The sequence below is a fragment of the Bos mutus genome, chromosome X (genome assembly GCF_027580195.1).
Source record: "Bos mutus isolate GX-2022 chromosome X, NWIPB_WYAK_1.1, whole genome shotgun sequence".
NCBI lineage: Eukaryota > Metazoa > Chordata > Mammalia > Artiodactyla > Bovidae > Bos > Bos mutus.
This window is the reverse complement of record NC_091646.1, coordinates 33990445-34015507: the sequence shown is the minus strand read 5'-3', so window position 1 is coordinate 34015507 and position 25063 is coordinate 33990445. Positions and strand designations below refer to the sequence as shown.

The 25063-nt window shown below is 59.8% G+C and overlaps 1 protein-coding gene across 8 annotated transcripts; it reads right to left on the bottom strand.

The window, feature by feature from the left end:
* Positions 1–1910: 1910 nt before the first annotated feature.
* On the bottom strand, positions 1911–24791 carry HCFC1 (host cell factor C1). Of its 8 annotated transcripts, none has more exons than XM_070366190.1 (26): positions 23481–24791; positions 18255–18403; positions 17941–18101; positions 17182–17390; positions 16202–16286; positions 15597–15703; positions 14324–14503; positions 13882–14241; positions 13492–13652; positions 12897–13094; positions 12354–12578; positions 12156–12260; positions 11542–11797; positions 11066–11208; positions 10789–10927; positions 10446–10666; positions 8605–9952; positions 8244–8407; positions 7169–7745; positions 6484–6804; positions 6155–6273; positions 5932–6069; positions 5445–5630; positions 4569–4869; positions 4114–4177; positions 1911–3896 (listed from the first exon to the last, which is right to left on the bottom strand). In XM_070366190.1, exons 1-26 carry the CDS (start codon positions 23671–23673, stop codon positions 3857–3859), a joined length of 6150 nt encoding a protein of 2049 aa, XP_070222291.1. In that variant the 5' UTR covers positions 23674–24791; the 3' UTR covers positions 1911–3856. The 8 variants fall into 8 exon arrangements, with proteins under 8 accessions (XP_070222291.1, XP_070222295.1, XP_070222293.1 ...); XM_070366194.1 differs by having other exon boundaries at positions 5932–6066; XM_070366192.1 differs by having other exon boundaries at positions 6484–6801.
* Positions 24792–25063: the final 272 nt, after the last annotated feature.

Below are 25063 nucleotides of genomic sequence, written 5' to 3'. Positions count from 1 at the left end.
TGGGCCTCTGCCTTATCCGTGCAGCCCAGGGTCAGGAGCCTGGCGCACTGTGTGCTTGTCCCGACGAGACCATGGGCACCCTGCAGGTAAGCGCACCCTGCGGCTGCTGTGTACCCCCCATATGACCTCATGCTTGGGAGGGATCCCAGCTGGGGGCCCGGCTGGCTTGGTATCAGCTGCCCAGCTGAAGATGCCTGTCATTATTCCTGGCGTGTCCCTTCCACCCAGCCTTCCCCTGCCTTCCTGTAACATGCCTAGCCAAGGATGAGCCTCGCTCCAGGGAAGGTTCTGAGGTTCCTGCCTCAGACAGGGCCGTCGAGTCATGGGCCAACCCTGAGGTGAAAGCGGGCGGTGCTCCTCACTCTATGACTTCTCTCCGGAGTCCCTCAGGTGGACTCTCTGCCCTACAGTTGGCCCACGTCCTCCCACCCCTGGACATTGCCCCCCCTGCTGTAGCCTGAAGGACATGTGCCCACTGCTCTCCCTGGGCCTCTGCCCGCCACCACCCCCCCCCCCGCCCAGGGGCCCCCCAGAGGCATGAGGTGCCTGGGCTCTGAGTCAGGTCAGAGTTGGCATGGCGAGGGACCGACAGGACCCCATGTTCACAAGACTCCATGATTCCAACAGAGAGGAGACCAGGGACAGAGGAGCATGTGCTGGGGTGAGGTGCCATGGTGTGCCCTGAGTGGAGAGGTGCAGGGGTTAATAGTCAGCCACCTGTTGCTCTAAGTCATGAGAAAAACCCCATGGGCAAAGAATAAAATATAGCAATACAGCATAACCCAAATAAAAGTACATCAGGTTGATGAGTTGGGGTCGTCATGCCCTGCTAAGCTAAGGAAAAACATAGTGTGGACCTTGGAATGCTGGGTCAGCACAAGTTCAGAAGGCTGCTTGTGCACACACCAAGATGTTTTCCCGAGGCATATGCGTGTCTGTGGCCTCCAGCTAGGTGATACCCCTTGTACAAGAAAGTAACAGAGGTAGTTTAAGGTAATCAATAAAATGGGAGACATGACCAGGGACACAGGAGGCTGACTTCATCGGAGCACAGCAGATAATTCCTGTTTGCCAAGACACTAAATAAACGTGATGTGGCTCTGAGGAACAGGGCGCTTTATCTGAGGTCTTGAGTCCCCCAGTCCCATCTTTAAAACTTGAATTTTAAATTCTGTCTGTAGTTTTTTTTCCCAAACTGCGTTGACCACTTTCCATCCCTACCTGCTGGATTTTGGTACCAGAGGAGTGTCCGAGCCCCATCCGTGTAGCAGGGCAGTACCCTCACTGGTCCTCTCTGTATTGTCTGGCACCAAGGTAGCCAGACACCCTGGCCACCCCACTTGGCTTTTTTGGCCCTTTGTCCTGGTTGGCACTGAGGACTGATACTGCTTGCCTGCCCCTGGCTACACCACGATCTTAGCCTTGGCACCGCAACCCGACAGTGTGATTGTTTAGTTGGGGACCCTGGCCCATGTGCACAAAGAGCCAGGCCAGGAGTTACTCCAGCAGCGCCCCCTGATCACAGGTGCGTCCCTCCAGTGATGCTGGTCTGTCCTAGGGGCTGTGAGCTCTCAGTCCAAGGAGCGTGGTGGTTGTCCCCTGTCCTCTAATGAGGGAGAAGAGGGAGGTGACATGGCCTCCACAGAGTCAGCAGCAGCTGTCCAGTGAGCCCCTTTGGCCTGTGACCTGCATTCTGGCTGCCATCGTGGGATCTTCCAGGGGGAACCCAGTCCTAGACCAGCTCGCTGCCAAGGCCACAGCTCGCAGCACTTTTGAGCTGTGGGAGGTGATGGGAAGCACAATTCTGGGAGCAAGAATCTCCCAGACGGAAGACGGTGGTTTGTGAGCCCTGCAGGGCCCAGCTTCCCGCCTCCTCCCGTGGGAGTCTCGGACACAGCGACAGCAGGTTGTTATTTCAAAAAGTCTTTTAATTGTTCAAAATAGCACAAAACGACATCGCACTATGGTAATATTGAGTCACAAGGGTTACTCTACAATAATGAATGGGCGTACTGTTTCCAGAAACAGAGATCAGAGGGCGCTCAGGAATTGGGCTGGGGGGAAGACAATGGGATCAGGCGGTGGGCTCCAAGGTGACTAAACGTGACGTTTTCCACAGCGAAATATACTATAATACAACAGAGGCCCCAGAGGGTGGGGGCTAGGGGCAGGGGTCTGCAGAGGCTGGGGTCTTCCCAGCCCCAGTTGCATCTCTAGGGCAGAGGAAGGGGCTTTGAAGACCGGCTGTTCGGTTCAAATCCTTCAGTGTGACTTGCTCGCAAGTCTCACTCCTTGCTAAAAACCTTGGACATGAGGCAGAGCTGGCACTGGACTAGCCGCTCCCAGCAGAGCCGAGCCCAACTTCGTAGCGTCGATGGTACCGCATGACTTGTCATCCCAGGCAGCCTCAGAGGCTGGGTTCCTGTCCAATGTGTGCCATCCCTGCCCAGAGAGGGTGGCCGCAGGAAGCGGCGGCTGTGTGTGTTGGATGCTCTAAGCGCTTATGCCAGGGAGGGAGCCTGGGGGTCACGGAGAGGGCCACGGACCCAGGACTGGGTATCGGGTCGTGCCCACGCCTTTGCACCATCGTCCTCAGGAAGTCTGACTCTGGGCTCTAGAGGACTCTCAAGCTCAAGCCTCTAAGTGTTGGAGCCATGGCCCATGAGGGGGGCAAGATTTGACCACTCACCCTCCATCATCCCAGAGGCCTGGGGACAGGCAGCGGGGCACAGGGCAGGGGCCAGAAAGAAGGAAATCGCACTGGGCAGCAGACACCAGGCCCACAGGGAAAATGCCATAGTCTTGCCCTGGCTGCCCCTCACTTTTTCGTCCAGAAAGATCCCTGCCAAGGCTTCGCCAAGGAGAAAAGTTAAAAAAAAAAACAAACAAACAAACAGAAAAAGATCCACATTCTGTACACAACTAATAACAACAACAAAAAAAGGGACAAAACCCCACACGCTAAGACTAAAATTACAATAAAACTGTTAACTTCATCCATTTCAACTTAAAAAAAATACAACAAATGCAGCAGTTGGTGATGTGGCCCCTAACCCCGACCCCAGAGAGGTCGAAGCCGGGCTTGGTGGGAGGGCTCCTCGAGGCCCCAGGTGGGCGTTGGGAGGTTTTCATAGAACACTGCTCAGGCCACCACGGGGCTCCTTCTCCGCCCCTCGCTTTTTCTTCTCTGAATGGTAAGAGGAGGGGAGGGAGAACGGGATGGGAGAACGAAGGCCTCTGAGAAAACGTGTCAGCTTCCCATGGGACTGCCAGGCAGGGCAGGGTTGGATAAACCAAAAGGGCAGGCGGGCGTCACGTGGCAAGAAATGCTAAGGTCACAAAAGAAAATAGAACCAGACAGATACCCGGTTCGGAGTGGGGGGGGGTGCCCCCCAAGCCTCTGAGACTAGAGGCAGGGAAGGGGGCCGGAGGTGCTTCTACAAGCTCCCCCCCTCAACTCCTCGGGCCTTGGCTGATTCCTGGAGCCAAGGGCAACAGCGAGAGGTGTGCAGACTTTGGAGGAGGTGGGCTTTCCATCTGCTCCGGTGCATTTAGGTCTCTCGCTTGAGGGCTCCCTGGAGGAAGGGGGGGCGCCCGCTCCCTCGCTCGCTCTTTAGCATCTGCCTTCCGCTCCCCCACCGCCCCCCTCCCCACAGCCATTGTAAAATGTGCTTTCTCAAGATTCTTGTAAAAACAGAGAGAGGAAGGGGAGAGGAGGGCAGCTGCTGGCTCGTGAGGGTGGAGTGCGCGCCAGGCGGGTGGGGTGGGCGGGGCGGGGCGGGGCGGGGCGGGGCGGGCGGCGGTCCTGAAGCAGAGGGGAGGCTGGAGAAGAAGCCAGGCGCCGGGCAGCTGCCTCTCACTGACCGTCTGCCTTCGATTTCTTTGGCGCGGATTTCCTTGGAAGATGAGAGGCAAAGGCAAAAAAAGACAGGATCAGCGTGGGTCTGCGTGGCGAAGCGAGTGGGACTCGGCCAGGGCTCCGGCTGCCCCCTAGGCTGGGCGGCCCCCCGCGTTTCAGGAGAAGCAGGGCCCGGCTGTCCCCACTGCTCCTTACTCTCAGGGTCCGCCTACTCCCGGCCCCAGAAGGCTCTTGGAAAGGCACCCCCTGCTTACATTTCTGGAGACGACATGGGCCGCTTGCTGGCCGGCTTGGCGCCAGAGCTGTCTTTACTGGTTTCTGAAAGCAGAGAAGGGGGAGTGGGCGGGCAGCCCCGACGTCGCCCAGCACAGTGCAGCTAGGCACCGAGTGTGCCAGCCCCTCCCATGGGCATGTGCCCCAGGGTCCTGGCCACCTGCATGCAACCCCCCAGGGCCATTCTGGACACAGCTTAGAGGCCTCTACTGTTTTCCCCCCGACTGACAGAGCAGCCCGAAGCCTGGGCACCCACCCCCCACCTCCAGGTCCTGTTGGCCCTTCCCGTGCCCACTCCCCTCCAACAGCCCCCCAAGGAGCTTTCTCCACAGCACCAGGCAAGGTGAGGGATCCACCCACTCCAGAGGGTCAAGCTCACCAGGCCAGCAGCTGGCAAGAGCTATCCCTCTCCAGAGTGAGCCCCACACACACCCACCTTGCAACCACCTGACTTGGGTGGCTGGGCCGTAGCCCTTCTCATTGCGGGCAGCAATGCGGAAGATGATGGCGGGCTTGGTGGTGTAGTCGATGTGGGCGTTGGAGAGGCTGGAGGACTGCACGAGGCAGGAGGGGCTGGGCCCGCAGTACACCCGCATGAAGGCCAGCTGCGCCGGGGTCGAGCTCTTGGTCTCACCACCGGCCTGCGCGCTCTGGATGGCCAGGTACACTGAGTACTCGATGATCTTGCCGGAGGTCACAGAGGGTGGCTCCCAGGTGAGGTGAGCACCGTCTGGACTCTGGAACAGAGAAAGCAGAGACCGAGGGGGCTGTCTTCGGCCTCTGTGACTTATTCCTCCCATGCCCATCAGAGGACAGAGAACCTAGACTTGAGTCGAAGCTTTCAGAACTGACAGTTCCTTCTTCACCCCTCTCCTAACACAACAAACCTATTTCACAACAGAGCTCAAGGAGCTCCAAAGAGATGGCTTCGTCTGCCCCCACCTGGAAGGCAGCCTGACATAATGGCAAAATGAACCAGGACACCAAACACTTTCCTAGACCTGTTCTGTCACCTAACAAATGTCTTGTTATTTAGCCTCTTGGTGCTTCAGTCTCCCCATCCAAAAAATGGAGAGAACCACAGGCCCAGACCTCGTCAGGGAGTTTAGGCATTAGAGGATTAGGTAAATGAGCATGTTAGTCACGGCTCACGCAGTGTCAGAGACAGGACCAGAAGCTTCAGCCCAGACCCACCGGACTCTGCCTACATCTCAGGGGCCCTTCCCAAATCACCCCTGCCCAGCCCAGCAAAGAAGAAAGCCCCACAAGCACGGGCTTAGCTGAGGACAGAGGCTGATTTCACAAGACTCACTTTGCTGATTTTAATGGCACACGGGGCCCCTGGGAAGCCAGGCAGACACGTTTTAAAGGCTGAGATCTCACTGAAGGGCCCCCGGCCGCAGGCATTGATCCCGGCGACGCGGAACTTATAGGCAGTGCCTGGCTGCAGCTCCTGCTTCTTTAGCTGGTTGTAGTCGGGCACGGTGCCCGAGTCATCCTACAGGGACAGATCAGGCGAACAGGAGAGATGAGAGTGACATGAATCCCACCGACAGGGCTGCAGGAATCAGTGGAGCACTTTTCCACCACGGGGACGGTGGGGTGGGCAAAGGGCGGCCATGGCAGCCCCATCATGACCAAGGGGGCCAGGGCAAGGGGGGCCAGGGCTGAGCTTTGCCACTGCTTCAAAGGCTGCAAGGGGGAGGGGTGAGGAGGGGTCAGCCCTGAGACACAGAGAGCATCCCTTAGATTCACAAATCCCTGCCCACCTGAGGGTGTTGGCTCCCAGGGATACATACATCAGTCGGGACAGCATCTTCGGGTGGCAGGAAATAGTGTGTCACCATCACATTGGTACCCTTAATGACCCCCACGTCAAACCACTGGTTCTCCTTCTTTACAGGAGCTTTGCTAGGTGGCGGTGGCAGGTCTGGCTTCTGGCAGGCAGAGAGGGAGAAGAGATCAGGACACCCTCCGAGTCCGGATCCATTAGCCCGCTTCACCTCATCACTCCAGACTCACCACACCCAGGGACTCAATGCCATTGGCCACTTCCGTCAGGGTGGCTGCGGCCTGCAGCTTCGCGGGGCTGGCCACAACGACCGGCTGGGGGGCCACAAATGTGTTGGACGGGGCCAGGCCTGGGAAGGAAAACAAGGTGTCAGCAGCAAAGGCCCCAGAGACCGGGCTTCTGCACAGGAGCCCCTCCCCCGGGCTACACGACCGGGCCCGTTTCTACCCCGAGGGACCTGGGACCCCACTCACAAGACTTTCTTCCCCAGTCAACTGACTTCCCCAGGGGAGCAAGGCTGCAGGCCAACCCTCCCATGGCCAGGCAGGGCCCCACGTACTCTCAGTGGCTGTGGGGGGCAGCAGGCTCACGGTGCTGGGCACAGCCCCGGCCAGCTCATTGAGGCAGTTGCTCTCGATGGTCGGGTCATTGAGGCTGTCAGCCGGGGCCAGTGCTTCCGTGGGCAGGTGGTGCTGCTGCTGCTGGGCCTGTGCTTCCTGGAGCTGCTGCTGCTGGACCAGGGCAGCCAGCTCCTGCTGCGTCAGCACGATGGGGATAGTGGTCGCCTGGCCTTCCTGGCCCTCGGCCGACAGGTGGCTCAACTCTGCCTGTGTCACCGCTGCGGCCGCCTCTGAAGTATCCATGGGCTCCCCGGTGCCTGCTCCAGGGGCAGAAGACAATGACTCAGGAGGGACGCCAGCCCCGGCTTCCCACCACCACTGCCCTCAGAGCGACGGGCAGGATCCGTAGACACAAGCTCTCAGAGCCTGTCCCCCAGACCTCTCCTCTGCCCTCCCCCTGGCAAGACCCGCCTCCTGCCTGCATACCAAAGTCAGCCCCCATCCCGGTTAGGCCGTACTGTGCCATCCTGGTGGCAAACAAGCTCCCTTTGCTCAAGTCACCTGGAGGGAGGCACCCGAAGCGCGGTTCGTTACCCCTGAGCAGGCTGTCCCTCCCTCAGGGCTACCCCCCGGCCTCAAGTGAGGACAGCCTGCTGAGCCAGATGGCCTACGTGCAGCACCTACCCATGACAGCCTGCTGTGCGGCCTGGAGCACGGCCTGTATGGCCAGGGCCTGGGCCTCCTCTGTGGCTGCAGCCTGCGCGGCCGCTTCAGCAGCAGCAGTCACTGCCAGCTCCTCTGGGGTGAGCCCTGTCACCATGAGGGTGGTGGTGCCCGCCTGGGCTTCGGCCATCAGCTCTTGGGGGAGGGACAACTGGTCTACTTCGGACTGGGTGGGCGGCGGTGGCTGGACCACCACGGTGGCCACCACAGCCGAGCTGGCAGGCTCCTGGCCTGAAGACGGGTCCCCTGTACTGCTCAGATCCACGGCGGCCTGGAGCTCAGGGCTCTGGGAGGCTGACAGGACCTCGGCGGAGTCCCCCACCAAGGGCGCGGAGGCAGGCTGCAGGAGCTGCCGTGGTGGAAGCTGCTGGCGTGGCCCTGGAGAGGCCTGGAGCTCCTCTGGGGGCTGCAGGATGTCAACAGCAGAGAAGGGCATGTCAGAAGTTTCTGTGTTGGCTATGGTCACTGTAATCGTGGCCGGGATGGGGACTTCGGTGGTCAGAGCCCCTGGGGCAGTCTCAGTCACAGATGAGATCTTCTAGAAAGGGAGAGAAGCCCCTGTCAGAGGGGAGGAGAGGAAGACCGAAACCAGGCAGGCCTTCATCTCTCCCTGTAGGCCGGGATCTGCATTCTCAATGGGTTGCCACAACCCTGCTTGACAGACAGGAACAGTAGGTCACTGAGCAGCAGGGCGCATGGCAAAAGAAAGTGAGACCCCTGACCTGCCGGCCCATTTTAACCCATCCCCAGAGAGACCCCTTGGTCTCACAAAAGGGGCCCAACTCCTGCTGTGCCACGCCATAGCCAAGTGATGAGCCACAAGAACCAGCTACAACAATAAAATCACCCATAGGACACCCACCAAGGACTGGGGCCTCCTGTGCCCTGCCCTGTCAGGCGATAAACTGCCCTTTTATGGTCTGGAAAAGGAGCCAGGAGCGGCACGTGCCTGGAGCAACAGCACCACCTGTTGTCCAGTTCAGGAACAACATGGGCCCAGGCACACCAGGTCACAGGGACCCTCCTGGGCTCTTACCGGCACCGAAGGGCCTGGGACTGGCGTGGACTGTGTCACGGTGGTCACGGCCCGCGTCAGCGTGGAGGACACTGTTGTCGTGATGGGACTGGAACTGGCGATATTCACACTGTCGCCCTGGGTGCTCTCCACCTCTCCCTGGTCGCCGGCAGGCGGTGGGGGGTCTGGTGGGACAAGCAGAGAGTGGGGTGACAGGCCCTCCTCTAGCAGGGCTACCACCCAGCTCTGCCACCAGGAAACACGGTTGCCTGGAAGACCTGCCTGTAACGAGCAACTGGGTTCCACAGAACTGAACTGTGGGCCTCTCGGTGAGCCCTGGGCCTGGGAGCCCATGGGGACCCAGCTGGTTGCGTCCACCTACCTTGGTTGGAACTCATGTTGGAGGTGACAGTGGTGGCCGTGTGCGTAGTGCCTGTCTCATGCGTCTCACAGGGTGGGTTGGAGCACACCCTTTGCGTCGGGAAAGGAGTGAGCAACGAAGCACCGGCCTGAGGGGCGACTGCGGGTGGCACTGCCACCTCCAGGCTGGACTCCAGGGTCCTGTGGGAGGGGGCGGCATCCGGGAGCAGGGCGCCCAAGCTGACGGACATGGTCGTGCCAGTGGAAGCGGTCTGGTGCGTCTCACAGGGCCGGCTGGCAGGAGGCTGCTGCCCGCCCTCTGGCTGGCCTGCAGCCCCTCCGGATGTGGCCGTGGTGGGTGTGTGGGTGGTGCCCGTCTCGTGGGTCTCACACGGGGGGTTGGAGCAGACCTGGGTCACGGCGGCCGAGGGGCACAGCAGTGCCTCCAGGGCCGCGGCAGTCACAGAGGCGCTGGCTGAGCTCTCGTACACAAGTGTGGGGGCCCCCAGCAGCTCGTGGGGCTCCCCGGCACCCATGGCGGAGCGGGCCACAGTGGGCGTGTTGGTCGTGTGCGTGTGATGCACTTCCAGCTGGCGCCCCACAGACACCAGCGGGCCCAGGCCGGCAAGGGACCTTTCCTCGCCACCGGGCCTGACTTGGGCACTCAGTGGCCCCAGCTGCAAGAGAGTGGCACCGCGGCCAGCGGCCTCGAGGGCCACGCTTGGTCTGAGGAGTGGGCCGGCCGAGCACGGGGCCCCGGTGGCCATCACAGTCATGGTGGTGCTGGTTGCACTGGTCTGACGGGTTTGGCATGCGGGCTTGATGGAAACCTGAGCTCCCTCTGACGCCCCGGCAGTCACGCTGACCCGGACCACGGTGGGAATGGTGGTGGCCGCGCAGGCGAGCCGGATGTCTCGCCGCGGCCCGCCTCCGATGCCAGACATGGCGGTGGTAGCTGTACTGGTGGTGCCGGTCTCGTGGGTTTCACACGGCGGGTTGGAGCAGACACGAACTACACTGCCATTCGGCTGGCCCACCGTGGAGGTCACGAGAGCAGCAGTGGCCTCCTGTCTGTCGCAGACAAACTGCACTTGGGTGGGCTGGGGGTGCCCCCCCAGATTAGCGACGACGGTGGTGGTGGCTGTATTGGTGGTGCCCGTCTCGTGGGTTTCGCACGGCGGGTTGGAGCACACCAGGGTCACGGTGCCGGGCTGCACATCACCCTGGCCCGAATCAGCGATGGTGACCGTGGCCGTGGGCTGTTCTGTAGTAGGGGAGGCCAGAATGGACACTGGGAGGTCGTGCACAGGCTGGGCCTCCACCCCGCTGGGGGCCGTTATCAGAGTCACCTGGGTAGGCTGGGAGACAGGCTGGGGAGAGGGCACACAGGGAGTTAGTGCTGCTGCCCATCCTCCCGTGTCTGCCCCTGCCACCTACCTGCAGTTCCCCCTGGGATCAGCGACTTGGCAGCTAAAGCAAAAACCCTGGCAAGTCTAGGACCTGCTCACCCTCACTCCAAGACACTGACTGGCTCAGGGACCAGAAAAAAGGAACCAGGAAGAGGTGGAAGAGCAGGGCCTAGGCTGGGGCAAGTCTTCGGTCGGGCGGGGGTGGGGGGAAACCTGGCTGACCCCGTGCTGTGCCAAGGCCAGCTTCACCACTTCACCAGGAATTCAGCTCAAGATGCAAAAACCTAGTGCTCAAATGCTAAACACGGCTGAGATACATCATCTCAACCCGACAGACTAGCAGGCAGTGACTAAAAATCGCGATTATGCACCTCCAGGGTAACCATCCTACGGGTTCCACATGTGGGAGGGAAACCAAGGGCCCGGCGGCACACTGCAGCTCCGACTGCCCTACCTGCATGGTTATGGTGGGTGTGGTGAGCCCAGCGGCCGCTGTCAGCGTCGTCTGCGCCGCAGACACAGTGATGGCAGTGGGGTTGATCACCTGGCTTGAGAGGGTGGCGATGGTGCCCAACGTGGTGATGGGTGTGGCCAGTGAGGCGCTGGTGCTATGGCCCCCGGCTCCGGCCAGGCTGGTGGAGACGGTGCCTGTCACCGTGCCCAGGGTCGTGACGCCTGAGGCGGGGAAGGGCAGGGGCAGGCGGTCAGCAGCTGGTGCGGCTGTTCTCCCCAGGTGAGTGGGGCCAGGGTACACCCCGACACTGCCCTTGCAGCCCCGCACCCCGAGGCCTCCATACCTGTGGTGCCCTTGACAACCAGTGTGGTGACAGCAGGCTTGACAGCAGAGACGGTAACAGGGGTGACCAGGCGGACGCCCCCCATAGGCACGGTGCGGAGGATGGTGCCTGGCTGGCCAGGTGCGCCCTTCAGCACCACCTGGAAAACCGGAGAAAAGGGCCCCTGTCACTTGGGGGCTGGCCAGAACAGACCCTGTGCTGCCCCTCCCAGGCTCCAGGTGGCCTGCTGCGGTCCCAGGCTGGACCCTCAGGGAAGACAGGGCCAGGCACACCTCACCTGGGTCACTCCTTGCTGCCCGTGACCCGTAGCGATTTTGGGAACAGCCGTGATGATTTTGGCGGGGGCTCCAGTTCCAGAAGTCATCACCTTGGTGGTGATAATGGTGATGGGTGACTTGATGCCGGCACTGCTAGTCACGCCTAGAGGAGAGGGGGGCATCCTGGCTTCAGGAAGGGCCAGGCCACAGTGCTGGCCTCCCACCCGGGCCCGCTTCTCTTGGGCCCTCTTTTCAAATAGTTACGCCTGTTGCCCCTCAATTAAAACAAAGAAGTACGAACTGCAGCCGTATCCTTGCTACCTCCTGACAAATCGTAAGCAAGAAGCCAAGGGCAGAGCAGACGGGAAAATCTTACATAAGAAGCAAAGAGAGGGTAGAGCAGCAGAGAGGAAAATCTTAAACAAGAGGCAAAGAGAGGGTAGTGCAGAGTGAAAAACCTCAACGGAAAGATGTTGCACACTGGCTACCCCCTCACCTGCTTTCTCCCCAGCACACCGGGGAAGGCCCCTACCCGTGGCGCCCGCCTGTGTGATGATGGCCGACATGGGGATGGTCTTAATGATAGTGGTGGTGCCGGGCTTGGTGGTGCTGGGGGACACACTGCTGATGCCCAGGATGGTAGGCTTAGTCCCTGCCCCGCTGGCCTGTGTGGTTGTGATGATAGTAGTGGGCTTGCCATCTGCAGACGTCACCAGCTTCAGGATGGTCCCGGCTGGCAAGGGTCCTTTGGTCTGTAAGGGGAAAATGAATGGGGGAAGGCTGAGATGAATGGGCGTCACTGCCAGGATACAAAGTGTGGCTTTGTTGTCATCATCGAATTTTAAATGAAGTCTGGTTGCTCTACGATACTGTGTTAGCTTCAGGTGTCTAACAGAGTCAGTCAGTGATACACATATGTATCTGTCATTTTTTAGAAGAACTGCAAGTTTAATGGTGAGTCTGGTCTGGCCAGGATTTATTGCCAGCCCAAACAGCTTGAACTATTCTGAAGACTGCAAGTAACAGAACCAAGCAACAGGACCTTCTGAGCCACTCAAGCTCATGGAATCTCGTCTAGGCAGGGTCCTAGTCTAGGGTCCATGAGCTCACCTGGATGATCTGAGTCACCGGGCCTGTAGATGCCTGGCCTGTGACTGCCGAAGTCTGAACCGGTTTGGTCTGGACCACTGACATTACTTTGCCCAGATTGGAAATCTAAAAATGAAACGACAGCGCACCAAAATAAGTGATCCAGAGACCGGTCGAGGGCATGGCCTGGGCTGGGCGTTCCTGGTGCTGGTCACTCACCAGAGCACTGCCTCCTGGGACCGAGATGGGGCTCTTCACCAGGGTGATGGTCTTGGTAACCCCACCCACCACTGTGGTCACCACCTGGGCTTGCTGGGCCACTGTCACGGTTCCGGACTTGTGTACGGTGATGATGGGACGGGTAGATGTGTTGGCGGCAGAAGAGACGGAAGTCCCCACCTGGGCAGCTGCAGTCTTCAGCATGCGAGTGGCTGGGTTGCTCACCTGAAGATCGCAAAGAAGACTGGTGGGTGGGTGGGTGGGGAAGAGCTGGCCCCTGTGCATTTGTGTATGTCTACCAAGCTCAGTTTTGTTCACCTCTCCTTTAGCGAAACAAGGGAGGTCACTGGGCCACAGGTCTAAGACTGCCACACCCCCATGGCTGCCAGCTTATTCCCCAACCCCCACCAAGCACCAACCATGGACCTCCATCCTCTATGGTTGGTCCAAAGGCCAGAAGCAGTGACCACTGTCTAATGACGGTGCCCAGAAGCCCCCGGCCCCAAGGCTGTGGGCTCTGAACCAGCCCCGAGGGACGCTCACCATGACTGGCGAGGAGGCCACCTTCACAGTGGCTGGGAGCGTGGTGGTGCCCGGCGTCACGGCCACGGTTTTGACGATAGTGGTGCCAGCCGGGACACTCAGGACCGTGGGTGCCGAGGAAGGAGGGATCTTCTGGGTGGCAGCAGCCGCGGCTGCCAATGCAGCCATGCCACTCATCTGCGGGCTGCTGCCAATGACCTGCAAGGGACACAAGGAGCTTGAGCCCACAGGGAGCACCAGACCCGAGGCAGCCCCAATCCCTGCTTCCTGGAGCAGCACCTCTTGGCTTTGAGGAAAGCCAGGCGCTGCTCTACTGACCCCAGACCTGGACTCCCACCATCAACCAGGCCCACGTCAAACCCCAGCTGGCTAGCTTCTCCCCTCAGAAAATACATATTTAAAATGCCCTTGAGATCAGATGGCGAGGAGACCATTCTGAGGTGTCAGCTTACTAATCCTGAAGTTAGTGATGAGAGATTGCCTCATCAGCACTTTCCAGGCCTTGGATGAAAGGTGGTAGCACAGGGTGGGAGTCAAACCCCGCCAATGCGCCACTACCAGGAACATCCCACCGCGCCCTGCCCTGGCTCCTTACTGTCCCCTGGGCGCTCTGTGTAGGCACAACCATCCGCACGCCTGCGGGAAGGGAGGTCACAGTCACGGGGGCTTTCCCAGCCTGGCTGGCAGGTCGCATGGTGACCAACGGGGTTCCCGTGGTAGCCTGAGGACCAGTCACTTTCAGCACAGCCGGGACACCTGCTCAGAGAAGGGGCTGAAGTGAGCGACTTCCAGGACCTGCTTGGGCTTCAGCTCCCACCCTTCCAGCACTGCTTGGGGACAGTCTCCGCGGGTCAGGACCAGGCCCCCACAGCAGCACTCAGCCTCCGGTCTGCACTAACGGCCTCCAGGCGTGCGGTCTAGCAGCCCCCGCTCAGGCATGCCACCTCCGGGTGAGCCAGTTCCTGCCCTCGAGCGCCCGGCTCACCTTGAGTCCTGGCTGCGGCGGGCACGGAGATTGAGCTGCCAGGCACCGTCGGCAAGACCTGGATGGTGGTGGTGGTCGGGGGCGCGGCAGCAGCCTGGGGCAGGAGCGTGATGCCTACTTGGGTCAGCGGCTGCACGGCAGGTGCGGCTGCTGCTGGGGCAGGGCTCTTGGGAGGATTGGCAGGCACAGACGGGACTGGATTGGGTGTGGGGGAGGTGGCAGTGGCAGCCGTGGCAGGAATGTCATATTTCTGGAGCTGCAGAAGGTAACTGTCGGCTGTTGCCACGGCCCCCCAGCTCACCTCCAGGGAGTTAGTGTTGGCTCGCACCAGCTGTACCCGGGCTGGAGGTGGCGGCTTCTCTGTAAGAGAGCATCACTGGTGAGGAGGGAAAGGCAGACACTTAGGGGGTGGGTGTGGCAGCTCTCCTCCAGTTAGCCTTACCCGTTTCCAGGTACCAGAGGTCCTTGCAGCAGACCTGGTTATTCCAGGCCTTTCGGTAGCCGTCACGCCCACTCCAAATGTAAAGGCGGGTATTGATGGCTACCGCACAGTGGCCAGCACGGGCCCGGGGAATATTGTCTTCCAGCGTATCCATCAAGATGGTCTCCCAAGCCATGGTATCTGGGGAGGACAGGATGTGAAGGTCAGCAGGGGACAGAGGAACCGACAACCCTCAGGGGCTCTTTGGCCTTTTGCTGTCAGGGATGGGGAATTAAAACCAGGAAGTCATCCAAGATTACTAAAGTAAGATGAAGACAAAAACAAAAAAAATACAATTCTGTATGGCAAAAAGACTGTACAAAATTAGAAACCACGAACTATAAACTGGGAAAACTACATGAAAAACACAGTCAAAGGTTCCCCTTCTTGCACATGGAGCAACACAAAAGCCTCTAGAAAGAGATGGGCAAAGAGGAACGCAAGTTATGGAAAACGTGACAGAAGATCTCAGAAAAGAAAAATACATACCCTCACTCAAGATAAGAGAAAGGCAAACTTAACCCAGAAGGTGCCTGGCAGCTTGATGTTCCTTTTGCTGCAGCCAGGGTTGAGGGTGAGGCAGGGGAGGGGACCTGGGGCTGGCCTGTGGGAAGTCAAGCACCTACTGGGCTTGGTGAAGAGTGTATGCTTTGCCGGCCCGGTGAGCACCGCTAGGGACATCTGCATGTCTGGTAACATCCCCCTGCCGGCAAGGCTACCTCTAGGTTGTCCCCCTTCGGATACACCTGCACGTGGCGAGAATGGTGCAAGGATACTCACGGAGCAGCGTCGGTGCAAGTTTTGACACCACGAGCGCAATTCAAAAGAATGAGCCACTCGCCCTGCGGGGATGGGATGGTCTCCGGGACAGAGAAAACACAAGGGCCAGGCACTGCGCTGCGTAGAGCAGGCCGCCATCCTGTGTGCTCCGTTTTTAAGGAACCTATAGGCAACGCTCGCATCTATAGCACGGTCCCTGCAGGGTGGGTGAGAAACCACCAACAGGAGACGAGAGGGAGGCACTGCGTGGTTACGCCGGTGAGGAAGAGCCTATTCAAAACACGTCAAGGAGCGTCCCTCAGGGCGCTTGGACCACTGGCTACGCCTCGCGGAGTTCTAGAGGCACGGCCTAGAAGCAGCTCGGCCCCCTGCGCCCCCAACACAGCCCGCAGGCCAAGGTGGGCCGGCCTCCCGCAGCCCTCTGCAGGCCGCGCTGAGCCCGAGGAGGCCATACCCAGGTTGAGACAAGCCAGAGTGTTGGTACACTTCCACTCCTTCTCGTGTGTGGCCACTTTGACGTCATCCATGACGAGAGGCACCCAGCCACCAAACACGTACATTCTGGGACGAGGGAGGGAAGAGTAGGAGACGATTGTGGACGAGGTGCCAAGCTTGAGGTCACCTCTTCCATCCAGAACGTCCTGAACACACTGGGTCCTCTAGTTCTCCCCGGGACGCACAAAGCTCTGAATGTGGCCCTCTCTGCCTTGGTGGCTCAGCCCTCACAAGAACTGTGTCACCTCCAGCGCACGTAGCTTCGGTGTAGCTCACCCAAAGCTCCACTCTGTCCCCATCAGCCTTACATTCACTTTGGGACCTTGGCATTGACAAAGACACTCAGCTGCGGCTGCAGAGGATCTAGAACAATCTGTGTCCCTCTACCCTCTTTTTTTTTTGGTCCCCCAGGGTCATAAGGGGAAGACAAGGCTGCTTGCTGAACGCCAGCCCAGCCAAAGAGAGGTCTCCTCAGGCCTCAGGGATTGCTGGAACGAAACTGTGAGCCCATGGGGGTCGGAGATGGGGGCTACAAAGAGAAAAAAGCCACGGCTGGCTACTCACTTGTTTCCTATGGTCGTGGCCGAGTGGAGACTTCGAGGAAGAGGTGCCACCCCGCTGAGGCTGGGCTTATTCCATGTCAAAGTCTCTGTGTGGAGCAGTGGGAAGAGAAGGTTATTCACACCAGGTGGGACACATGCCCTCTGACCCAGAGGCTGTGTCCCAGATGTGGGGAAGGCTCTGGAAAGCAGGTATCAACACAGCACAAGAACTGCACGCCTGGCCTCCCAACAGGCCTTGAGAGCCCCCCTGATCACCAGGCTCTGGCACTTCCCAAGCGGTCTTTCCCGAGCACCTGCTATGAACCGGGGCTGGGGCTGGGGGTGGGGGTAGGAGCCATCGCCATACCCTCCAGACGCGCCATAGCACCTCCCACTCCTCAAGAGGCACTCACCCACGGTCAGCTCCGTCATCTACAGACCCAGGGCTACTAGGAATTCTATGCCCAATCCGCTCTCTGGAACGTTGATGCAACGCTACAGGACCCCTAACCCTCTGTAGTTGTACAGTCGGCCACCTTCTCCAGGTGAAAAGCCTGAACTCCTTTCAGCCTAAACTCCTGATTCCTTGCCTGTCGACCTTCCCAAATAGCCCCCAGGGTTCTCACCGCGTCTGGGCAACCCCTCTTGACTGGGATAGACCAGGGGGCCCTGCTCCTGGCACACCATGACTACTGATGAGTTGACAGGGACTTGTGCTACCTTACCCACACAACGTCATTCTAGAAAGGCCATTCCTTCTTCCCTCACTCTACTGCAAGCTAACAGATAGACTCGGCCAACAGAGCCTTGCTCTTTCTTAAACACTGCAAGCTCAGGGCAAAGAGGACAGCCCCAGATAGGTCCTATCCTGACCCAGCCACAAGTAGGGTGCTAGGCGGGATATGCCCCCTCTGCAAGAGCCCCACCACAACACCCCATGCCTGCTGCCCAGCAGACCAGCTGCACTCCTAGACCACAGGAGCAGCCACACCCACGTCGTACCGATATCCAAGGTCCAGAGGTCCCCCAGCCTGCAGCCACTCATCCCTCCATAGATCACCAGTTTGGACTTCTTGTTGTCTTTCTCAGTGTAGACCACTGCAGTGTGAGACTCTCGGGGTGGGGGCAGGACACCGTAAGTGATGGGAATGTCCCAGGCTACCACTCCAGAGCCCGGCCGCAGTTCCAGGATGTATAAGTCATTCAGGTACCTGGGAAAAAAAAGGTCAGGTTAGGGCAGGCCACCCGCTTTGACAGGGGAATGGCAGACTCCTGGAGAGACAAATCGGGGCTAAGGCTACACGAACTCCAAATCCTTCTACCTCTGTCCTCACCCCTAAGGAGGGGTGCGAATGGAAGGGGAACAGCAGGATGGGGTGTGCTCAGCTGCCCTGCACGAAGCTGGACATGACATGAGGACCTCCGAGGTGAAAAGGGAGCACCAGCTCAGGACTACCTGCAGATTCTAGAAAGGCCCTTGGAAGATACCCATCATGAAGCCTGCAGGCACCTAGAAGGACCAGCTCAAAACTGGGTCTGAGGAGTAGGAACCAGCACAAGGCAAGGTTGGAAGAACCAACCCTCCTCCCACGAGGCCTCCTGGGAGTTAAGACACCTCAGCACTGGAAAGCTCTTTAGAGGGCGTCTAGGGCCACCCTCCTGTTTCACAAACAAAAGGGACCTGGTACAGCAAAATTGACTGCTGTGTGGGCAAGCACCCCGGCCTTCATGGGATTCCACACGAACAGGACAAAGCCTCACCTCGGAATGTTATTCTTGGGGTCCTCGCTATCATTGGCCAGACCCCCAAACAGGTAACACTTGTTGCCCACAAGGGAGAAGCTGTGCCCAAGCCGAGGACACGGAGGTGGCCCATTTTTGGGCGTCTTTGCTTTCAGTCTCTTCCATTCCCACCGGCTTGCCTGCAAAATCAAGGCTTAGTGATTAACTCAAGGGTGAGCTGGGTTGTTTGCCACATACGGAGGGGCTGCTGGGGGTGGGAAGGGGCACCTGACTGGAGTAAGAAGGTCTGGGTGGCGCAGGGCTTGCCCCGGCTCTGACAAGCAGGACACTACCTGGAGCTCGTAGAGGTCGTTGCTGTACTTCCCGTATTCCACCATCCCTCCAAACACGAGCAGGCGTGTCCCATCGCACACGAAGCCATAGGCTGCACACCCAGGAGGGATGTCCCCTCTCACAGCTGGGATGAACCACTGATTGGTCGCTGGAGGACAAAAGTCAGCAGAAGTCAGAACACCCTGGGAGCCACCAGAACCAAAACCACTACCCCTCTGCCTCCCTAAACCCACCAGCCTTCAAAATACAGTCCAAGAAAGGACAGGCTAAGACAGCGCCTCTTTACCCAAGGATGTGGGACTTCTTCCTTTGAGCATCCAACTGCCGACCCTCTAAGCCATCTTCCAAACCCTTTGGCCTCAGAGACCACCCCAAAGTCACCCTGCTTCTCATCACGGTCATCTTAATAAGCAGGAAGTCACTGACAAGAGAATCCGTCAGCTTCTGGGGATGGGGCCACCTCCCGCCACTCTATGGGGACTTGGAAAGAAACATCTAATACCCAAGCTACCCTCCTGGAGGCCCACAGCTGGCTGCACATCTCAATGGCTGAAAGAGCAAATGCTGCAGCCCAGGGGCAGCAATCCGAGTACAGGCCGAGGAAAGCCGTGGGGGCACGCTCGAGCTCTGCTGTGGTTTCCCCGGCGACGGTCCACAGCTCCCTCCTCCAGAACACAGGCAGAGGCGGTGGTGGGCAGCCTCCCAGCCCTGGAAGCTGCCTCAAGTCTGCCGCCTCAAGCCAGGGTGGAGCTCCCCAACTGCCCCTGCTCCACCTGGCATCCCTGCTCCTCCCAGGCAACCAGTCCCTTGCCTGCCTTGCTGGGGCTTCCTGGCAAAGTCACAGGGAAAACACTGCCCTCTTTGGAGGGACTCCTCCTGTCCTGTGTTATTTGAAGGGCTATCCTCTGAAACACACATTGCACTCTCTCACCAGACACTTCAAACCAGCAGCCAGCTGCAAACCTGACTCCACGCCCCTCCATCAGTTTTGGTCAAACACGGGCGACCAAATCGGGACTAAGGAGACGGTGGACAGGGCAGGGACCTGAGCGCCAATGGAGCCCCTCCCAGGGCGTGACAGGGGCCGGTTCCTACCACCTTCTCCATGCTGGGTAACCGGACTCCCATGGCGTCACCCTCAAGGGCCACCCTCAAGGGGGGGAGACGCCTTCCCCCGCACCCCAAAGCACATTCCACCTCCCGGCACAAAGGTACCCTGGCTGGCCACTTCCCAGGTGGACACATCCTTCGAACGGGCTGTGGGTCCCACCCTCAGTTCAGGGGAGTCACTGGGCCTCGGGGACGCCCAGCACTCCCCTCCGTCTCCCCTGCCTGCAGCATGCACCCTGGCCCCAGAGTCCGGAGGTCTGCCTTATCATTTCTCAAGGCGCAAAAACAAACCGAGAAGAGCAGCAGCTTTCCAGGCTTGAGCCCTCAGCCCTACACAAACTGGAGGGAGATGGCTCACGCAGTGCCCGAAGGAGCTACATCCAAGTTCCCAGGATAAATGCTGACACAGACCTCTGAACCTCCTTCCATGGGAAAGAAAAGAAAGTGAAGTCGCTCTGTGGCATCTGACTCTTTGTGACCCCATGGACTGTAGCCTACCAGGCTCCTCTGTCCATGGGATTTTCCAGGCAAGGGTACTGGAGCAGGTTGCCATTTCCTTCTCCGGGGGAATCTTTCCAACCCAGGGATCGAACCCGGGTCTCCCGCATAGCAGGCGGATGCTTGACCATCTGAACCACCAAACTTTAAAAAACTGGACACAGGAACAGAGGCCGAAAGGGGAAGTAACTGACCAGAGGTCACAGGGTCAGACAGACACAGGAGACGAGAACCCTGTCCCTGAGTAAAAGGGACCGCCAGGTGCCTCCCTGAGGGCCGGGGGGGATGCTACATGGGAAAGGGACGGGCCCACAGGTGTCGGGTCACCTGCCACCTGATTTAGGGACTGGGCGAGAGGGACTGGTGACATCCCAAGACCTCATTGTGCAGCACCCAGGAGGGGCTGACCTCGATCTAGAACACTCCAGGCAGGAGAATGCTGTCAGGCAGCACAGGTTCCGGGCCAAAGCCTGGTTCTGCCCTGAGATGGCAGCTGTCCCCTAATCCTATCACCCCTCATTCACTTATCTAGGGGGGTGGGTGGTGCACGACCCCTGCGGGTCCCTCCTCCCCGCTCAGTTCTGGCTTGTTGCCACTCTCGGCTGGGAGGGGGGCTAGGAAGAGATGTCTGTACCCCGGAAGAGGTGGCTCAGCGCCCCCCACCCTACCGCCCCGCTTCCTGCATGGTGGAGGCGGTGGCAGGTGCTAGGAGGCACGGAGGGGGGGAGATGATTCTCAGAAGAGGTGACGCGGGACCCAGGGCCTTGAAGGCTGAACAGGACTTCCCAACAAGTGAAACCGGCGGGGCCGGGCAGGAAGTGCCTGTGAGAACGCGAAAGGCCCGGAACAGAGGGTGAACAGGTTGGAGATAAGCTCAACTTAGTAACCAATTAGCTCCAGGGAGAGCATGCCCGGGAGGTGTCCCCAAAGCGGGGGCCTGCGCCTGATAACCAAACCGAAGGCCAAGAGAGCCAACAGGGTGATCCTGGACCCAGCACGTCCCGCCTGAGACCCCAGGGTCCGCGTGTGTGAAAACAAGGAAGTTTCACTAGCCGTTTTCCAAGGCTCCTTCCAGCGTCATCAGCTGGGGACGCTGGAGAACCACTGAGGCAGACCTGCCTCAACCGCTGCTTCGCCCAGCAGCCACAGCCTCCGCACACCAGGGCGCACCCCACCGTGTCAGGGCCAGGGCCCCTGGGTGATCCACTTTGGTGTTGCCAGAAACTTCCCTGAGGTCGAGGATGGGTCTCTCAAAAGCTAGGGAAGTGTTCCACGGCCACTGGGGAGGAAGGACACACACTTCCTCATGCACCCCCTTCCAGTTCAGTGCACACCTGCCACTCCCAGCCCCGTCACCCCCGATCTCTGAGCTGCCTGAGATGGCAAAGCAGGCACGTGCCCCCTAGGGTCTTTTGTCTTAGCAACGGGGAACTCTCTCTGAACAATGAGTTTCTGAGCATTCCTCTTACAGAAGAAGAAACTAGAGAATATGCTCTGACCTCATTTAAGACACAAGGTAAGCAGGCGGCCAGCTGTCAAGGCGGCACTAAAGATGCCCTAAGAAGGATGCTGGGCATCTGTGCCCCGGCTGGTGGGAGAGAGGCCACACCAAGCCCAGCTCTCTGAGAACAGCAGAAGCTCGAGGCTCCGTCAAACAGGAAACACTAACACGCGGTGAGGACCGGGGACCCGCGTCCACTAGCGGCGAGAAGTCGCCGAGGGAGTTCTTGGGGCACTTTCCAAACTGGTACCCTGGAGGAATCCAGGGCTGAGGCCCTTTGGAAGGCTGGCTCCCACTACTACACAATGTACCCTTCCAGAAGGGGAACAAGTGAATGCCGAAATGGTCAACTCAGTTTAATACACGCATGTCGACACAGAGGCCCCAGGAAGAAGTGGCCTTTGGAGCTGATGGTAATTAGGCCCCTGGCCTACTTTCTAAAATTGGCATTCCCTGCCAAGAAACCTGCTCCAGGCCTTACAAGAAGGAAGGTGGTCCGAGGGGTTGAGGAGGCTCTGCTGAGCGCCCTGGCTTCTGTAAAAACAGCCCTGCCCCTCAGCCTTCCCTTACTGGGCTAATCGCTGCCGCCGCAGCTGTCCAATCTGGCACCGAGCTCCAGCAGCCAGCCCAGCCTCCCCAGAGGCAACAGGTGCTCCGACCCAGAATGTGAAGGGTCACCGGCAACCCACCAGCCTCGGAAAGTCAACTTCGTAGGGTCAACCACTTTTAAGACGCGAGCATGTTGAACTCTGTGCCTCAGGGGAGGCGCGGGCCAGGAGCACTGAACTGAGAGAAAGCTCGGCTCCAATCCTCAGCGCACGGACCAACAGCCTAGCTCAGAGCAACCTTGGAGCTGGGGGCGGCAGCAGCGGGGGTGGGGTGGGGTGGGGAACACGGGGTGCCCAGACCCGAGGACCCCGGCCCGCCAGAACCCTGGGACAGGACAGCTCGGGAGCCAAAGGCATTTGGCAGATGAGCTGGCGTGGGGGGAAAGGGTTAGAAGCCAGCCCCTGGCCGTGGCTGATCCCAAAGCGACCTGGAACTGCGGAGGAGAGCTTCCTAAAAGCACACTATGAGCCGGGAGGGGGTTTGCAGCAGCCCCACCTCCGCCTCTCAGGCTCCGGAACAGAACGTGCCCAGGCCCATTGCCCCCAGTGAGAACGCTCAGTCCCTCTCCCCAGGCCAGCCTCCATTCAACAGGCAGCTGGGGCCCACGAAGGCACCAGGTGTACCAACTGGCCACCATGGGGGAGGGAGCCGCAGGAGGATGCCGCGAAGCTCTAGAGACTGAACAGGGGTACCAGACAACAGGCCCAAGGCGACTGCACCTCACTCCTCCCAATGAACCCAGCCTCGGGTTTAGGGGCAGCCTGGGAATGGGCAGGGTAACCTCCTCGGTCCACTGTGGGATGACCGCAACTAATCCCTCTCTTCCAGCCAAAGGCCCCAGATCCAGACCACGGGCCACGGAAAGGGAAACACTGCAGGAGTCGACACTGCAAGTGGGGAACGGCAGCGTCGTCGGATTTGTGGGGCCCCAGGACGACAGTTCCCCAGCGTGGCACACCGCCCGCCTGCCCACCCCGTCCCTGGGTCAGGATTGACGCCGGTCAACTCTGCCCCTTTTCTCGAGACGGCCAACTCGTCTGTCATCTAAAAGTTGTCACTGCTCCCCAAAGCGCACCAGAGATGAGGAAGAGCCTAGCAGGCATGGGGGTGGGGTGGGGTGGGACTCTGCGCCAAAGGGACGCATCTGCCCGCCTAGTTGGCGGGGGTAACGGTGTCTTATCTGAAGTCACCACCGCGGGCGCCGCCCCCGCTCCCTCACCAGCCGGCCTAGAGGGTTCCTCTCCAATACTGAAAGGCACCCCCTTCGAAGGCAGGAGAAGCAGGGGTGTCAGGATGGGGACAAGAGCAGGGCAGAACAGACAAGCCATGCAGAGCAAAGGGTCTCGGAGGGGAGTCCCGTGCGGCTGGAGGAGGGAATGGGAGGAGGGGGGAAGAGGGCAGCCGGGGAAGGGAGGAGAGGAAGGAGGGAGAGAACGGGAGGAGGAAAGGAGGAAGGAGGAGATGAAGGGAGGGAAAGATCCGAGGACCCAGCGGGCTTTGCACTCACCCGTGTTGTACACGTGCAGCTCGTCCACTATCCCCTCGTTGCCGCCGCCAAACACCACGATGAGCTCCTTGATGGCCACGGCGCGGTGGCCGTGGCGGGGCCGGGGCACTGGACCCGACCAGCCCACCACTCGCTTCCAGCGGGGCTGCAAGAGCACCGCTGGCGAGTTGGCGGGTGACACGGCCGAAGCCATAGTTCCGGGAAAGGGCGCGGTGGAGAAGAGTCGCCAAGTGGGAAGGGAGCCCCCCAATTCCACTCACACACACCCCTTTTCGTCCAAGGTGGCTCTCACTGAGAAACTGTTCCTCACACAGCGGTGGACGGCTCCATGGAGGCCGCCATCTTAACTATTTTCTCCTTCCCTTCTCCTCTTCCCCTTCTTCTCGCTTACCGCGTCTTGTCAAGAGCCTCTTGAAACTGTCAAGCGCCTGGACCCGAGAAGCTGGAGGCCGTCGAGTCCCGCCGCCCTGACTACTTGCCTGGGAGCTCCCACTTACAAGCTCGAGCGGGAGGCCCTGGGAGCCGCCATCTTGAGCCGCCTCTCTCTCCTCCCTTCCTCAGTCGTAGCCCTCCCCTGCCGGAAATGGCGGAGCCCCGGCCCGGTTCCCACACCCCCCGAGTCCCCTGCACTGGCCGGCTTCCGGGGCGGGTGGAAAGAAGCCACAAGCGCAGCGGTTGTCTCAGCCCCGCCGGCGCTCAGACCACAATTGTGGGAGCCGCCATCTTGAGACCGTCCCGCTTCCCCGCCCAGCGCTTAGTGTAGAGGCCGCTCCCTTAACAGCCTCGACACTCGTAAGGAATAGAGGCGCGCCAGAGGCCAGTGAAACGAGCTTGAGTTCTTGAGGGCTGCTCAGAGACTTGCCCGTATGGCTCGTGAGGTCTCGAGCGTCTACCCTTAGTCCGCCTCTACTGCTCAGGCTGCGCCTGCCGCCCTGGGAGCCGCCATCTTGAGACTAGCTCCCCCTTCCCCCCTATTCTCTTCCTCCCGGGTCAGTTCTTCCACTGCAAACCAAACGCAAGGCAGCGTCCGATCCTCGCTTTCCTCTTTATGACTCCTTTCCACAGGAGCCGCTTCAAAAAGGCAGAGTTAGGCCCCGAAGTGGCAACTGTACGGCAGGAGGAGCGGTAACGGCAGGGCGCTCATGCCTCCTCCCTGGGAGCCGCCATCTTGTGTGAAGAAGTAACAACTAAACATGGCGGCAGCGGTGGTCGGGCGAGGGGGCGGAGTCGGGCGACGTCACTGTTTCTCACCCCCCCCCCCACCCCGCCCTCGCAGGCTTCTCCTCCCGGCCGAGGCCCGTTAAAGGAACTCCGCGCTGCTTCGCGGCAAGGGACCGGGGCCGCTGCACGCTCGGCCTGAGGTCAGGCTGCGCTCGCGTCAGGCACAGGCGTGCCCAGCTCTGTTGCTGCCGAAGCGCGCCTCCACGCCTCCGTCCTGGGAGCCGCCATCTTGCCACTTCCCCTCGCCCGGCCGTCCGCGGGCGTCAATAGCGACTTTCAGCACAAAACAAAGATGGCGGCTGCGGCATCTGGGGAATGCCCGGATGAGGATGCCTCAGACGCGGTTGGCCCCGCCCCCTTTG